Genomic DNA, 18,408 nt, shown 5'->3' on the forward strand with positions numbered 1-18,408 from the left:
GAAGATGGCCAAAGCTCAGTCTTCCAGGCAGATTCGCTGGGCTCTGTTGTTGGCGGAATTTGATTTTATAATTACTTATCGACCTGGCAGTAAAAATGGAAAAGCAGATGCCCTTTCCCGGATGGGAATAGATGAACATTTGACCAATCCAGAACCAATACCCATAATCCCTGAACAAAGGATTTTGGGTTTGGTCAGCGCTCAATCCTTTGAAGACATCAAGACCACAGTCAAATCACTTCTAACTCCGGCCGACTTACAGGACTGGCAATTAAGGGGAAAAGAATTTTCAGTGGATCAAGACCTAGCTTTTTTCCGAGGACGATTGTACTTGCCCAGTGAGAAGATACAAAGACAGGTAATCTCCTGTTATCACGATTCACTAATGGAGGGTCACCCTGGCATAACCAAAACCATGGAAAAGGTCAAAAGACATTTCTGGTGGCCATCATGGAAAAAGGATATTAGAGACTTTGTAATCTCTTGCGGTGTATGCGCCCAAAATAAAAGTCTGAAGGAGAAACCAGCCAGCCTCTTACACCCACTAGACATCCCTCCCTGTCCATGGCATACCCTGTCCATGGATTTCATCACGGACTTACCTCCATGCTCAGGGTATAATACCATTTTAGTAGTCGTGGATCTATTCTCCAAGATGGCTCACTTCATTTCCCTGAAGGGCCTACCTTCAGCTTCAGTATTGGCCCGAGAATTCTTAGAAAACATCGTTCGGTTACACGGTTTTCCCTCGGTTTTGGTTTCCGATAGGGGAAGTCAATTCATCTCCCACTTTTGGCGAAGTTGCTGTCGTTTAGCCCAAATAGATGTGAGACTTTCTACCAGTCACCATCCCCAGACTGACGGACAAACCGAGAGGACAAATCAAACTCTAGAGCAATATCTACGTTGCATGCTCCAACAAACTGAAAACCCTTGGAAGGACATTCTTTGGATTGCTGAATACGCTTATAACAATTCGACTCATTCTGGAACCGGAAAGACTCCCTTCTTATTATACGGACACCATCCTAGAACCTCTAACCTGGATCCTACCCAAGAATTCGAGGCACCTGCTGTGGATCACTTGCACTCGGAGATCACTCGTGCTTTTAAGGAAGCCACTGACCATCTGCAAAGAGCTAAAGCTCAATTCAAGAAAGGAGCAGATCAGCACCGTAAAGAGGCCCCTCACTAAGCAGTGGGAGATCAGGTCTGGTTATCCACTAAGCACCTACCTCTAAAAGGACCCCGCACTTTTATCCCGAGATACCTTGGACCCCATCTTATCTCTGCCATAATTAATCCAGTGGCTGTTAAATTGGAATTGCCTTTGTATATGAAAATACATCCAGTATTCCATGTCTCCTTACTAAAACCAGTACAACCAGGAACCCGATTGACCGAACTCCCAGAACCTGTTTTAGTAGATGGAGAAATTGCGTTCGAAGTAAAGAACATCCTAGACTCCAAAATCTCCAAATCCAAATTATATTACCTGGTTGATTGGAAAGGATACGGCCCCCAGGAAAGGTCTTGGGAACCCTCAGAACATGTCCACGCACCTCGTCTGGTCAAATTCCATTTGAATCACCCCGACAAGCCCCGGAGAAGACACGCTTGGGAGGGGCCTTGGGGGGGGGGGGTGCTGTCATGATCACTGCTTCCAAGGAGTCAGGAACAGCCCAACATCCTGGAAGCAGGCCCCTAACCGTTATCTTAGGCACCAGCCGGTCCCCACTGGGACCTTTTGGACCTTGTCCTGGCTCATCAAAGTCATCGGTCCCAGCACTGGAAGCGCCGGGCTCATATTATGTATGAAGATGCTTGGGTGGACTTACCTGCAGCAGACCACGCTGCTTACTTACCAGCCACTTAGAAGTCCTCTGTGAACAATAACTACTTTCTTACCTGGGTGGGGCAAGCTCCACTCCCTGGATACAGCACTGGAACTCTTCTGGAACTGGAACTCTTTTCTTACCTAGGCGGGGCCGTGGAGGAAGACGCCTCATCACTCCAAGGCTATTTAAACCACACCCGATAGATGAAACGTGCTTCGCGTTATTCTGCATCTGCAGCAGAACGCTCACCGAGTCTGTTCCAGCCTTTCTTCTTTCGATCCTGAACCTGCAAGAATTATACTTACCATTCCTGTATCCAGTCAACAACAGCACCTGCAAAGACAAGAAACAGGTTAGCAAGGCAACCTTTACACGCAGTGCTTACTCACCTGATCCATCGGCTGCGGCCATTTCTTCACGCTGCACCTCCGCCTGTGAAGACAAAAGCATTGTTATTACTTACCGGCACTCCGCGAATTCCGGATTTCTTCACGCTGCATCGCCGCCTGTGAAAACAAAAGAAGAGACATTAGACAGGTATTTACTTACGCCCATCGCGCTCGTCACAATAGAACGCCTGCAAATACTCCGGCGTCTCTTCAGCACGAACTAAGCAGCAAGGGAAAAAGACAGTTTGAGCGCTTGCATTTACTTACTCATTTCCAGGCGCTTCACTCCATCTTCCATCTCCAGAGTCCTGCAAGAGAAAAAAAGACTATAAATACTAAAAAGGTGTCCGGAAACTCACCCCTCGTGCAGTTAACGACGGTAACAATCCTCTGAGTTCAAGAGGCCTATGTTTCACCAGTGAAGGAACTGGCACCGGCACCCTGCACCAGACGCAGATGGAGAGTCCAGCACCCACCTATCTAAGGTGAGCACGTTGACCTGGGGGCTCTACGGAGAAGCTAGGAAGAGAGGGAGAGAGAGAGAGAGAGAGGGACATTCAACAACCCAGACCCTTAACCCCCATATTCTTTCACCTGCAGAAACCTCACCCTTCGAGTTCAACACACAGTGAGAAGAGGTTCGACCCCAGAAGCCAATCGAGTCCTGCACATCACTTTGAGTCGCAGACACCTTCCTGCCAAGACCAGCGCCTCCGTGGGAATCAGGTGAGCGTTACACTAGGCCTTTTTCAAGGAGGAGATGTGTCTGCTGCCAAACGTAGTTCTTGATTACCAACGGGATTGTTATGTCCACTAAATCTTGATACGCAGGCTTCGGGTAGGAAACCCTAGCAATATCTTTGGAATTAATATGGCGAAGGGCAGGAGGGCAGGAATAAGCTGAAATACTGCCAAGATTGTCGTTCTGCTTGGAAATGGGTCCGAGTAGACCCGATCTATCAGTCGGTTCAGCACTCAGCACTGGGCAAGATGGGGTTACTCGGACTGTTTCCAGCGAGATTTGCAGAAGGCAATTTTATAAACGGAACTCTTGAGATGAACAAGTTACTTACCAACTGTAACGGTCTTTCGATTGGATGTTCCTCCCACATATTCCTCATCTAGATACATCTTTACCTTTCGGTCTCTCCAGCAGAGGGCTCTCCACTCGAGGCGGCGACGTCAGGTGCCTCGGCGGCCTCTGTCAAGCACCGACGTCATCCATTGTATAAAGGCCTTGAGCGCACCCATTGGCTTCAGTTCTGTTTTTTCTGTATACCAGAGTCCATGACCATTGTTAAAAGCGTGCCTCTTGACCCCAGCCTCAAAAGAAATCAGAGTGTAAACCACATAAACTGTACTGTGGGGTAGGTTGGAAGGGTCGATGAGGAATACGTGGGAGGAACATCCAATCGAAAGAACGTTACAGTTGGTAAGTAACTTGTTCTTCAAATGGATTGTGTCCTCCCACGTATTCCTCATCTTAGATAGACTCCAAAGCAGTTTCTATTGGAGGCGGGAGTACAGATATCTTTTTAGTCATGTACTGAATGTAGCCCAGATTTGGCAAATAGACCTCCTTGAGAGGTAGTTTAGTCAACAGCATAAGGTTTTATGAAAGTATGCATGGATGACCATGTGGGTGCTGCACAAATATCTTCTACAGGGACACCCCTTTTAAGTGCTGTTGAAGTTGCAATGCCCCTAGTTGAATGAGCTCTTAAACCCTCAGGGGGATCTTTTCCAGCTAGCCTCCGTTATGGCTAGGATTATCCATTTGATAATGTTTGTTTAGTTACATGTAGTCCTAACTTATGACCAGTGTATCCTACAAACAGTTAGTCACACTGATGTATTTTTGACAATCTTGAGATATAAAAGCTAAGAGCCCTTCTAGGATCTAGCCTATGTAGTCTTTCCTCTTCCTTACTTGTGTGAGGAGGAGGGTAGAACGTAGGTAGAAATATTTTCTGTGACAGGTGAAAGTCTGAAACTATTTTTGGCAGAAAAGAGGGCTTGACTCGAAAGACAACTTTATCTTCATGAAAGATGGTGTGAGGAGGACCACTCTAAAGTGCCTGCAACTCACTTACTCTGCGGGCTGATGTCAATGCAATTAGAAGTATAGTAAGAAGCCTTAACAGGCAAGAATGTAAAGGCTCAAAGGGTGCATATGTCAGAAATTTCAGTACCAAATTTAAATCTCACACAGGAACTTGAAAAGGTATTGGTGGAAATACACTGTTTAAACCATTTAGAAATTGTATTATTAAAAAGGTATCTTAAAATAAGATTTTTCTTCTGACCAGCGCTTGAAGATAGATAGCACTGCTACGTATCCTTTTATCGTCCTAACCTGCAACCCCAGATTAGCTAAATGTAACAGAAAAGATAACACCATTGGAATATCACATTCAAAGGGATCCACATTCTTATCCCTGCACCAGTTACTGAACTTGTTCCAACGACACGGTACAAAGATTTTGTTGCCGGCCTTCTGGACGAAAGCAAGATCTCCATAACATCATCCGGAAGGTCCCAATCCTTGTATCTCAACCTCTCAGAAGCCATGCGTGAAGGTTGAGTATGTTGACCTCTGGATGGAGAACGTGACCTCCCTCTTGCGAGAGAAGATCCTCTCTTTTTGGAAGACATATTGGAGGGTGGTGTACCGCTCACCTGGTATCCACTGGGACGTCCCGCAGCCTGTTCTGACCTCTTACGACCTCAAACCCTTCCCTGGAGTCTACTCGACTGGGGACTGGGCCTGAATGATTGGTAGAGTTTAACTCTCCATTGTCTGTGTACTTGAACCCCTTCCTCCCCGGGGTCCAACCCTTCCCTTTGATCCGCAGCTCACCTTTTCTTGCAAAGTGTGCTCTCCATCCTTCTTTTAGCACAGGGGCGCGTTCATTGAAGCGGGCTTGTTGCTGCCTAGTTACTTCACTGGCAAGAGTCCGACAGGTAAGTATAATGAGTCTTTTGAACAGTTCTCCAACTTTGTTCTTCCTTCCTTAGATGATGAATCCCCCCCCTCTTCTGAGACTCGCTGCCACTACCGCCATCAACTTGGTGAAAACTCTGGAGGCGGAGGTCAAACCGAATGGCAGAACTCGAAACTGATAGTGAGAATTGCCAATCGCGAACCTTTAGGTACTTTCTGTGCTTGAGATGGATTGGCAAATGAAAGTAAGCATCCTGAAGGTCCAATGATACCAACCAGTCTTGAATTTGGAGAGCCTGAAGGATCTGAGAAAGAGTGACCGCTCTTTAACTTGTCCTTCCTGAGGAACTTGTTCAAGTTTCTCAAGTCCAAGATGGGTCTCAGTCCTCCGTCCTGCCTTGGAAGGAGGAAATCTGGGGAATACCAACCATTGTTCCTTTCCGCTACAGATAGATGTTCTATTGCACCTTTCTGTAGCAGGGTAAAAACTTGCTGCAACAGGAGCGGGTCTGGATTTTTGGTAGAGTTGTATTCTGGTGGGTGATTGAGGTTTCTTTAGAAAGGGAAGGCAGTAACCTTGGGATACTGTTTCCAGTGCCCAAGCATCTGAAGTAATGCCCCGCCATTCTTTCAGATGCTGTGAGATCCTGCCTCCCACTGGGGTCTTGTGAGTCAAAACCTGAGAGTGGTATTGTGGCATCTCCAGCAGCAGCTGAAGGGACAGATGCTGCTGGGGCAGATCTAGCACCTCTTCCCCGCCACAAGGAAATTTCCTTTGCCCTCTTTGACTGGCCTGTCCCCTTCCTCTCCCAAATGAGGAGTAAAAACGAAAGGGACGACCGCTCCAGGAAGATGAGCCTGTGTAGGGGTGTTGCTGAGGTTGTCTTATAGCGGCACTGAGTGACTTTGCCGCTGCCTTGGAGGTCTGCAGCTTCTCCAAACTTTCATCCGCCTTGCTGCCAAACAACCACGAGCCGTCAAATGGCATATCAAAAAGTCTAGATTGAACATCTGGTGCGAAACCTGACTTCCTTAGCCACGCAAATCTGCGTAGCACTTCGCTAGATGCCATGGATCTGCTGATACTGTCAGCAGTGTCCAAACCTACTTGAAGACATTCTCCCAAAGCCTCCTTGCCATCCCTAATTATGGACAGGAAACCATCACGTTCCTCTCCTTCCGGGATGTGTTGAGCTGTCGCTGACATGCAGTCCCACAGAGTATAAGTGAATCTAGCCAGAGTGCAAGATACATTTGTGGATTTTAGAGCCATGCTCCCGGATGTAAAAACCTTTTTCGACCATGCATCGATCTTTTTGTCATCCCTATCAGGGGGAATTGTAGGGTATGCAGCATTTTTTGTTGATGTGGCTGCTGAACTACCAGACTCTCAGGAGATGGATGCTTACTCAAATACTCTGTATCAGAGTTACAAGGTCTGTATGTTGCCACATATTTTTTTTATTCACTGCTGGAATGGATTCAGGTTTTTCCCCCAAGCAGCATTTACTCTCCTTTGCAGGGCAATATGAAAGGGAAGTATGGGATCTGGTTGAGGACCTCCTGACAAAATATCTGTCATATCATCATCCTGGTATACAGGCAAGTTCCTACCCCATGCCATTAACTGTTACTTTGTTCATAGGTTTTCTATAGCCCAAATCAGCATGTTCTGCTGAATTTAGTTTTTCAAATTCGTATTCAGGGGACTAGTCCACTTGCAGACTGTAAATGTTTATACAGGTCTTGCATTTTTGATTGAGGATCAATTATTTCTTCAGGGACCTCCCTTGTACCATATTTTACCCCTGCTGATGAAACTTCAGGTTCATCTTCATCCTCCTCATTTCCTGAAGACATTTCTCCATATATAGATGACAGTTTTGAAAAAATCATGTCTGCTTTCTGGGTGAAATACTTTCTCAGGAATAGGTTTCACCCCTGTAATTGGTGTCGACAGAAGTGTCGATGGCGTCGAAGTCGTGGCCGTTACCTTCGAGGTTATCGAGGCATTCTTCGATGTTTTCGAAGACGCTACGAATGCTGTTGAAGGAATCTTCGAGGCAATCAACGCAGTCATGGAGTCTTCGAGGTCGTCGCTAAAGTACTGTACGTACCTTTTTCAGCTGGGGCTTCGACCCCTTATACTCGACAGCCTTCGACAGAGGCTTCAAAGATGTTTTCGTCGAGGTTTTTAATGACGTATCAAAGTCTAAAGTCTTTTTCTTAAGGTCTGCCTCCTGTTTATGCACTGGAAGGCTTTTCTTTTTAGGTGTTTGGGAAGAGTCCCTAGAAGACACCCTCGACAATTTCTTGTCGGATTTCCTAGTTTTAGACCTTCCCCTGTCACTTTTTTGTACATAGAGATATGATATTCAACAGACATTTTTGAGGGGGTTTGGGCCGCATTCTCAAAAATGTTCATCATTGATGCTCTAAATGCTTCCCACTTTTTAGGGGAGTCATGTTTTGTTGGACAAATAATAACTTCCTCCGAAGTTGAGGAGGGAGATCAGTGTTGCCTTTTCTTTGCTTTTTTGGACAAAGAAGAAGACTTCCTTGATCTACTCCTCGATCTGGACTCCGTCGAGTCTTTCTTCCCTCTCGAAGAAAACTTCGAGGATTCCTCCCCCACTGCCAGTTTACCTCGTCTTTCTTTCAAGGCCTTATGGGTCATAGATTGACAAGAACCGCAGTTGTCGATTCAACGGACCCGAGGCACCAGAGGCAGTTACGATGAGGGTCGTTCAGCAACATTTTTTCTTCCACACCTTAGGCATTTCTTAAAACCCGTTTTCGCAGTAGACGGGTTCGAAGAAGACTACATAATATCGCTGTGACTGAAGCGCCGTTTTATCTCGATCCAAAGCAAAGCTAACGGAAAAACGGAACTGAAGCCAACAGGCGCGCTCGAGGCCTTTATACAATGGCTGACGTCGGTGCTAGACAGAGGCCACTGAGGGATATTGATGTCGCCGCCTCGAGTGGAGCGCCCTCTGCTGGAGAGAAAAAAAAATGCCCGAGGCGAAACCTAAAAGGTAAGGATATATTTAAGATGAGGAATACGTGGGAGGACACAATCCATTCGAATAGATCATTTCTTTTTTGCTCGAGAGTTCTAAAAAACGGTTAACGCAGAACTTTGGACTCATAGGTTGAGGAATACAAATGTTCTCATGTAAACTTTGATGAATCGCCTCCTGCATGCATGAATTGTTATGAGAGTACACAGATTCATCAGAAGAGTTTTAGAGTCAGACTCGTCTACCGTTACTGGCATAGAAGAGGCAGAAGTAGCCGAGGGCGACATCACCTTCTCCCCCTCTAATATCCTAGCTCTCGACTGAGGGGATTTAGAGCGCTGAGGGGCCTCAACATGGGGAGGAGGCAGTGAATTTTTTTCAGGTTCCAACTTCTCAGATGGATGAAGAGGGGAGATCAGAAAGATTAGCCACAAAGGCTTTAGATTTTTTTTTTATTTTTCTTAGCGATTGGGAGATTGTTTTTTTCTGTTTTGGATGCTCAGAGGGGGAAGTAAAAGACAAATCTCTGCCAGACGTGCTTTTTCTATTTCTTTGATTGTTTTGAGAGGGGTGGAAGAAAACATATAGTTGGATCGCCAGACCAGGTAATTCAGGGATCACTTCCTCAGGGTCTAGATTATTTGAAGGAGCAGCCGTGAGGTCAGGAGCAATCTCAACAACTACCCTCCCTGTTTCAGACTGTGGATGGGAAAATCAAAAGAATTTGTTCAGCTTCTGTAGGGGCACTGCAGTCAGATTGCCTACACCAGCTTCACAAGCACCCCGTGTGGCATTATCCAACATATATGGGAAGTACAATGCCAACCAGTCCAGTTTGTTCATCAAAGCAATTGTGTTTTCTTGAGAAGCTTTAGCTTCAAGTATTTCAAATAAATTTGTAAGCGTAAATAAGGAAGTATTGATAGCCGTTAGAGAAGACGCCAGTGCCTGGTTGTTTACTGCCAGAAAGCCAAATGACGGACGAGCCAATGGCTTGGCAAAAGAGGAGCCAGAGGAAACATTTGAAGGAGGGGGAGATATATCTTCTGGGGCGTCAGTAGGATAGAAATCGGGTGAGATAGAAAGCCTAGCATACTTAAATGACAAACAGGAATCTTCTACCATAGGGACTGAGGCCAAAACCATTTTTTTGAGTTGAGCTAGCGGAAGATTTGAGGGGTATTCTGATATTGAGATGAAGGCATAGCTTGAAGAGTCCCAGAATTAATCATAGGAACTTTACTAGAGAGAACCTGAGAATATAGTGGGATAGGAGTCGGAGGGATCATTAGTTGGGAAGCGCCAGGCTCAAGTCCCAAAATAAGCGGAAGAATAGCATCAGGATTCCCATCTCCAGCCACATCGTGACACAAATTACCATCGGAAGCTATTTCGCGCATGTTATGATCAGAGAAAAATTGGGCTTGCAAGGTTTCGTTTGAAGCCATTTTTCGAAGTTCAAAAGGTAACCTTTGTATACCTATAAATGGCAAAAGAGGAGATGGGCTCAGGCATTAGATGTGTGGCAAGAGGGCATACCAGCAGTAAGTCTCATCATTTTTAAGCAATGTAATTATGTAACTAAGGTTTAAGTAGAGCGAGAGAAAACAACAAAAGTAAAAAGAGAAAAATAAAATGTGAACACTTTTTTTATTTATTAAATAAGTATGTGAAAAGAAAAAATAAATTCTAGAAAGAGTCAAAGCATGAATTGAAAAAAAAACAATGGTTTTAGGGCAAGGACCCAACCAGTATGCAGCAGTTCTACTACTGCTACATGGAGCAGCTGTAAATAGATCAATGTAATATTCACCGAGCAGGATTACAGCACCCTTGCCGAACTAATAGCAGAACAAGGCTTAATAAATGTTGGTAGCAAGGTTAGTATAGCGCAGGGTGGTGGTCAATTAATAAACAGCGCTTCGCTTACATCTGCGGCGCGCAGTTATATATTGATCATGAGAGTATGTTAAAGTAAAAGTGCAGTGTCCAAGCCGGGCTGGCAGCACAGACCAATTTGCTCCGCTACAGGACTCTAGGTTCGATCACACGGGCACAGATACGCATAGAGCCAAGTCCTGGACAGATGTATATAAGAGAATAAGAACAAACAGCCACAATTTCATTAGGCTACTTACAAAAGAAAAGCGTAGCAAACAAGCCCAATCAGCTGCAGAAACCACAGGCTAACACGTACCAAAAGCTGGCCTCCAGGACCAGTTTACAGGCATTCAGGGGAGCTCAAGGATCACAAACAGGAACTATTATGTTTCCAAGGACGGCCAACAAATGCTAAGAGCAGAGTAATGACGGAACAACGGTCAGTGGACAGATGACAGTACTCGTGCGCTGGTAATGAAATTTTAAGGCACTTTCTGGTGACAAGGGGAGGCGGGCCAGGGTCCAATGTTTATCAGCACAGGAGTTGATAGTCCATAAACAGGCAGACTAATCCAACGACGGGCAGAAACTGCAGTGACAGTACCCGTCTAGTACTCGCTCATGGTTGTGCTAGTACCAAAGGCAGAATCCAAGGAGTTGCGATTCTGTGTGGACTATAGAGCCCTTAATGCAGTCACGAAGATGGATGCCCATCCTTTACCTAGGACAGATGAACTGGTGGACAAGCTTGGTTCAGCCACGTACCTCAGTGCATTGGACCTAACCTCAGTCTATTGGAAAATATCTGACAGACCATGACAGGAGAAAACTGCATTTTCGACTGCAGCAGGCCTCTACCAGTTTAAGGTAATGATTTTTGGACTAAAATAAATGCACCTGCTACATTCCAAAGCATGGTGAATGTGGTTCTGAATGGGATGGAGGACTTCTGCATGGCATACTTGGATGACATTGCAGTGTTCAGCCCTACTTGGAAAGAACATGTTGACCAGTTAGGATATGTATTGCAGGCTCATCTGACCATGAAGGCAAGTAAATGTCACTACAACCCGAATGCTAATTTTAGGTGTGCGGAGGCAGGGGGATTGGGGGAGGGGGAGGCCTTCAAAAAAGGTCCCATTCCTGATAAGTGTGTTTGTTTTACCATTTGCAGCAGGCTCAATAAGTGGACTCTATTTGGGCCTATTAAGGACCAGGGCGGACGCCAGAGAGGGACAAGAGTCGCTCCCTACCAAGGGGGACGAAGTAACCTCCCCCGTGCCTACCCAAAGAGAGTAAACTTGAACCGCGGCAATCTAAGTTGCTGATAACTGAAAGTCTCCTGTCCATCCTGTTACAGTGTCTCACCCGCCAGTCCCCGGGGATCTGTTGTCCAGGTGGCCAGGACACAGCCATCACTTTTGGATGCAGTTCATGAGGATCACCTGGATGAGGGGTCCTCGGGGCGTGGAAGTGGGACACCGGAGGGTGAGACAGTAGCCCCTTCCTTGCAACATCTTTTCCCCCATTCCCCCATTCCACCATCCTACCAGGTAGGATACCTAGGAACTCAAACCCACCGCCCCTCCCGACACGAACACGGTTTCATGGACAGCTCACTGTGAGAGAAAACAGACAAACACCCGAGCCATATACCTGACATGTCCCAACACAATGGTCAGGCAGAATCAGGCAATTACTGATAATTACACACACCTGATCAAACTTCCCCACATGGATAAAAAGTGGAGCACGAAAGCACACTCTGATCAAGGCAAAACATAGGAAGCAGCAGTTCTGAGGCAGCAGTTTAATACGAGGAGAAAGATGGCAAGACCAGAAAGAGTTGCAAAGAGGAAGTTGCCCTTAGCCTTTTCGAAGGAAAACTTACTTTCACGAGCCCTCGAGAAAATGAAACATAAGACCAGGACTTAAAGCTGAAGAAAGGTGCATTGTGTGTCAAAGGTACCCGGGGCTGTCCTGCAGCGATAGACGACACAGGGAGGAGCGATTGCCACCGTGGTACTGTCCTTGGCTCCCACAACAAAGCAACTCCAGTAAAGTCAGCACAGCCGATGAGTCGGACAGACTGATAGCAGACCGGTCTGTGTTAGAACCATGGTTGCAAGCGGCAAAATCGTATAAAAAGAACCGTGAGTGAGACATTGGCGATGAGCGACGCGAGTATAATTGGAACTAAGAAGTGATCGAACGTTGGGAGACAGCCCCAAGATACCATATACATAGTGGTTCGGCACCATGTGGGTGCTCATTCGCAGGACTCTTATGTAGCCATCTGGTAGTGTAAAATTGTGAACTGTGACATTTAAGTGGTCGGGCACCCGGCCAAGCAAAACCCTGTGCACATTCAAAAGTCTTTGATAGCTAATACAAACTAATTTGTCCAAACCCAGCTGAGGGAGACTTATTGTGAAAAGGGGATCTGAGCCCAACTGAGGGGGATCCAGGGTGAACCTTGAGTCACCTGAAAGGGGAATTGTGGAAGCAAAAGGGATCGGAGCCCAGCTGAGGGGGATCCAGGTTGAAGAGTGAATCGTCCTACATGAATACTCGGAAAGGAACTTTTTGTTTGTTAGATATATTAGGCCCTCTAAAGCCAGAGACTTTTGATAACTTGAGAGACTTGGGCATAGAAGACCCTGATGCTTGTAATAGAACTGTCCTCGTGCCGAAGAAGCCCAAGATTGTGTTATGCTCCAGTGAACCACCTTGTCTTGTACTAAAAATGTGGGGAAGTGAGACCAACAGCATGAACATCCTGACTTAACATTTTGTGGACACTTTTTCTTCATCAACATTAACCACTCCCACCCCCCCCCCCCCACACACACACACACACACACACAATGTCTAACTTAGCGGTAAGGATTGGCAATCTTTTTTTTTTTAGTATAGGCCCTTTTATTATGACGAGACTGCACTAGGGCTGCATTATTATTATTTGGTGGTCATAGCTTGCTCCCATCTTAGGTGTAAATAGGCGTTTATCACACCCTTGATAAAGTTCAATAAACACCCTTGAACTGTGATCAATTGTGTCTGTCTTACTTTGATACCATGCCTTCCTTACACAGGAGATGTTTACAATTACAAATAAAGCTGTCCGGACAGCATTTATTTTTCATAGTGAACACTGTCTAACATGCATACGTGGTAAGCAGTGTTCACAAATGAAAATGAAACACTCTCCAACATTTAATTGTAAGCGCCGTATGGCAAGTGGCGCTCAACATCTGCCTGGCATGCATGAATGCCAGACTGCATTTACTCCCATTGCACTGTGGAGTGTGTTGGGGTAGATTGATTTTATCCAAATAAGAAGAGAGAAATTTACAATATGTGCACCATATTATCATTAAGAATGGACGGAATATTGTTACAATTGTGTGTACCTAGGAGAGTTACTTTGAGTGTTGTGTCTAGTGTGATACATTTTAGATTTGCAAACATGGAGCAACATAAAATGGTGTGAATATAATATGGCAGCACATTGAGCAACTTAGCACGAGGAGATTTAAAAACAAAAAGTTTTCATATGCGGTAGTCTTGCACACATACACAAAAATAGATAAAGTACAGAAGCTTGTTCTGGGAACTGGCAGGCAAAGGGATTGGCAGGGAGACAGTTGAAACCACATGGGAAAGCCTATATGGAGCCAAAATAGAAAGGCTCAGGGTTTCCAGCTTGGAAATTGTTAAATGAATAGCTTAGAAGCATCTGCCAACTGGCACTGTCACTCTAGGGCTAGTAGCAAAATTTGTAACTGACTGGGAACAGAAATTATTACGGCCCTATGAGAAGGTTAACAGGAAAAAGATTATAATGGGATCAGAGGCTACATGAATTGAAGTGATGGTCAAGCACGGTGAGAGAACGCCAAGAATAAATATATCTAGAATGTCAGAGTGCATGGGGGAAATGAGTTAACGCCCTTTCAAAGGAGCCTTTTTGTTAAGCTCTCCATAGCCCCATAAAAATGTCCATACATAAACCAAGCATGTCCGATTTACCATTACAGGCCTCTGACCAAGTGAAAGCTGTACTAAAACTGCATTGTATGCCATGTTAGGCTTCTGTGTCTTGCAGGGAGAAACCAAAGAAGAGGGCTGGGCTTGTATTTGCAATGTCATGAAAATTGTATATTCAAGGGGATGGCGCCACAGTGTCAGGCAGCCAATGAGATTGTGGGGGATTAGATTTCCTTGTAAAGGGTAAATCCATTTGTAAGGGAACATGAGCGGAGTGTGTTAAGTGTCTGTGGTTGAGGAGACACTCAGGTTCTCTCCCAACGGCAGTTGTGAAATAAACTTGACAACGTGCTTTCACGTCTTCAGAGGTGGACTGTTTTAGAGTACAGAGATCAGAGGACAGCCCTGACAAGTGCAAATGTGACGGGCAAAAGGTGGCACGCACAGGCTTGTACGCCGTCTCTTGCCCTTTACATTTGCACACTGTGTGCAAATGACCAGAAATTTGGAGGTGGGGACCCGCTTACGTTAAAGTGTAAACCTAACGGGTCCCTGTCACCAACTAGTTTTTTTTTTTCAGAATGAGGTACAACGTGTTAAGATGTTTCACTAGGAGAGCCCCTTTCCTGTCCTGAGATTGAAGTATCACACGAAAGTTTAAGAAAGCTGGAAAGCATTTGATTCCCACAACCAGTGGCGGATTTAACACACTGATAAGGGAGAAAAATGCCCACGGGCCCCACCCCCCAGCTCTGCTTTTCTCACCTCACAGACAAACAGCCAGTCTGCACAGGACCTCCAACCTAGATCTTATTCTTTTAATAGGCTCGGCAAGCAGACCATTTACAACAGGATGCGATTAGTGATATTAACAGATTACAATATATGTAACACTTGTCCACGGTGGTCGAAGTGTGCAGGAAAGGTTGGGAGCAGTGCTCCTATGCTTTTCTTTTTTGCATTTAACTTTTCCTATACTATAAGTATAGGAACTATTAGGAAGAAGTCTGCGTCTGCCGTCTGACCCGAGTAAGGGTTGTGATGTCTCTGCACCTGTGTCTGTGCTTTTGTAAATTAAATGCATGTGACTGCTGAGGGTGCAGGCCCAGCCACAGTACAGTCTTTGGACAGGCTGCTACTCTACAGAGGTAATGTGTTCGTGCTGCGAGCAAAATGTCCCAGCAGGCAATTTGACCAGGCCTGGTCACACAGGTTTGTTGAGTATAGCACTCAATATGTGCCCGAGTTTCCCCTTCTGTCTGGCAAGCGACAAAGAACGCTCCTAGAATGCGCAAATTCAGCACACCACAGGGTACAGCACACTTAAATGTAAGCTTGACTTATTAACTAGTCGTACAATACCTGGGCCTGGCCACGTTCTATGGCAATCGGTCAGCAAACGCAAGAATGTTCATTTTTATTTTTGCTTTTCAGGACCGTTGGGTACCACATGGAATACAAACAGATCTTCACATTGTCAATACAACGGCCATGTAATACAAAAGTTAAAAGCTCAGTTCACTTGCTTTTTTCCCTCTATATCCAGCTCCATTCCTCGAAAACGTGTGTTTTAATTCAATTGTGTTGCTGTAGTCTTACTAACCTGCTTTATTTTGCTCTGACCCTACGAGGACACCCATTTTCTGCACAGAGAACGTCTTCCATTCAGGAAGGAACGTGAAATGAAATGCACGGAAATATGTGCTCATGGCTAAGAATGTATAGTGCAATTTTAGCGTCATCTGCATCATTGTTTAAAAGGATAAACAAAATGTTTTCGCTCTGCTGGGGGCATGTCAGGTGGTTTAAGAAAAGAAGCCCTTGAGTGCAGCATTCCCAAATGCAGACCCTGCTCAAACAGCTACTTCTTTAAATCCTTCCTTTCGGTGTCCCCAACGTGAAATGAGAAGGAAAATAAAATAAAATGAGGAATGGTTTGTGCAATTGACACTAGCAGTGTGTTTAAGGGCAGACCTCTCGGGCCTTTGTCCCTATTGTCCAGTGCACTGTTGAGGTTCTGAACCTGCAGCCTGGCAGTTAGCCATTAAGGTTGGATCAATTATGCCCGTACCTGGTACATACAGTTTGTGCATTCACTACAGCAAAACACATCAAGGGCTTTTTCCATTCTTTGGGGAATATATTGATCAAGTGCATCAACCAAAGTGGAAACGTACATAGTATGTTTAAGTGCTATCATGGTTCAGAAGATACCTCAGTGTGTTAAGCACTCATTGAAGGAGCACAAGTTCATATGATAGATCACAGTACATAAGGATATTTTTTGTAACAATTAGTTTTTACAAAAATTACAAAACACAAACAATCACATCACACTTCATTAAATGATAATTAGGATATTTATGGAGCGCGGACCTAGCTTCGGGAAGCAAAAGAGCGCTTTAAAATCATAGGAGGTTGGGGTGATAGAACAAGTTTAGGGAGCAGAGAAACGTCTGAGCAAGGCCTTCCCTCTCTGATGTTGGAAACACTTTGGTGATAGGAACACCTACTTTGCCAAAACATACCTGCACCAGAAAGTGCTAGACATAAAACGAACATAGCATCAGTGTTCCACTGGTCTAAAGCTGTCAAACAAGAGCTTTAAAAACGGTCACCACACTATCTGTAGAGCATATAGCTTTAGTCAGGAGAGTTGGTTAGGCAGCCACATTTGGAACCTACTTGTTTGAGGCTCATATCCTGGCTTTGCCATTGAACAATCATGTGATCCTGGACAAATAATTTTATCTCACTGCATAGTTCTGCAAAAAGGTTAGCCATCTCATATTCCGGCAGCATTGGTTAGACCATGTCCTTCCTTTTCCTCTAGGCCATTTGAGTGGAAGGGGTACTAGACCAGAGAGAGTTGATCAAAATGTGTCAAGCCTTTTGAGATTACTTTCGGATCTGCTTATTTGACCCAAAAAGGTTTGCTTTTGTACAATTTAAAAATGTCACATCATAAACAATATACAAATCTTTGTCAAAATAATTCTTGTACTCGGCTGACCTTATCACTAAGTTTACTTAGTTGGCTGTACTAAAGCTTTGAATTACAGTAGTAAAATGCAGCTGATTTTTGAGGCTCCCTTGGTATTCCTAGTTGAATACGTCACTTGATGAAAGTGAAAATAAAGCTACAGTAAAGCAATTCTCCTTTTGTATAACATGTTTCTATAAGGATTTTTTTAAATGGTCTTTTTTTGGTTTATCATGTGATGTGGGTACTTTCTAAGTCAGGTCTATAAAATAGTATTATCTTGGTTAATGAAGGTCAAACATTCACAAACAATTGCACCTTGCTCAATGAAAATAACGGGTCCCTAAAGTTAATTAATGTCACACATTTCATAGCCATTAGTTCCTCCCATTCTAAACTATGCCTACCCAGGGCCCTCTTTCAATCTTGGGGTGCATATGCGTCGCAGGACATAACCTATACATTCGGGGCTGACCCTCAAAATAGGGGTCTATTGACCAGCCTAGAAACTGTTTATAGAAATATCACTGGTCTTCGAAGATTTACGTGTATCCCAGCATACACATAGAACCCCCAACCATGTGCAGCTAACCTTGCGTGCCCACTGGAACACAAGCGTTTAACAGTAACAAGCCGACCATTGAAACATAACATGTCAAATCGGACCCGAAAGCAGAGCGGTTGTCTCAAACGGATTGCAATGACGCAGCTCGGGTACTATTCGACACATGGAAGGGGGCTAAATCCACTGCAGAGCTGTACAAACCAAACGCACTTAACGGAGTTGGTTGAGCTCGCGTATTTGACCAACGTTTGTTGTGCCATCGTTATTATTTCGGCACCCTTTATACCACTCCGTGCACTGCTTTTTTTCCGAGTCTCCACTGTGCGCTTTTTTGAACCAGGCCTTTAAGCACCCAATTTGCTCCTTACCTCCTCTTCCTTCCCCGTGTTGTCACTTATCTCATGCGCGCTGCCGATTTCATCAGGCGCGCACCCGCCTGTGTCCCACGGCGTCTCGGCAGCTACGCAACGAGCGTCAGGAAGCGAGCTTACTGCGCCTGCGAGCGGAAGGGTTGGTGTCTCAATCGCTGCGCCTGCGGTGTGGATGATCTCGCGCAATGCGCTTGCGCAGAGGTCCCGCAACCGCCATGTCTCGCTGACGCACTCAATGGATGACATGTCGGCTGCGCGCATGCGGTCCACAAGGTCACTAAAGGGGTCGGCTGGCTCATCCTCTGAACCCTTTAGCGGGCCCGCTGCGTTGCCCCACCCTGGGAAGAGGGCTCCACCCCCCGCGCCGCATGGCGCAGCCCCCATGCTGCAGTCCTGTGGAGGAAGCGAGGGGAAAAGGGGCAAT

At 45.4% G+C, this 18,408-nt stretch overlaps 1 protein-coding gene across 2 annotated transcripts in view; it reads right to left on the reverse strand.

Moving 5' to 3' along the window:
• The window catches only part of LOC138514169 (rab-like protein 2A), a 474,772-nt gene extending 456,368 nt beyond the window's left edge, over nt 1–18,404 (reverse strand). Inside the window, exon 1 of one of the 2 annotated variants that reach the window (XM_069629476.1) lies at nt 17,982–18,404. In XM_069629476.1, the coding sequence (XP_069485577.1) occupies nt 17,982–18,368 (387 nt within the window). In that variant the 5' untranslated portion in view covers nt 18,369–18,404. The remainder of the gene's footprint in view (nt 1–17,981) is intronic. The other variant, XM_069629477.1, reaches the window with a different exon arrangement.
• Nucleotides 18,405–18,408: the final 4 nt, after the last annotated feature.

Source organism: Ambystoma mexicanum, chromosome 12 (genome assembly GCF_040938575.1).
Source record: "Ambystoma mexicanum isolate Mex_15411 chromosome 12, UKY_AmexF1_1, whole genome shotgun sequence".
In the NCBI taxonomy this organism is placed as follows: domain Eukaryota; kingdom Metazoa; phylum Chordata; class Amphibia; order Caudata; family Ambystomatidae; genus Ambystoma; species Ambystoma mexicanum.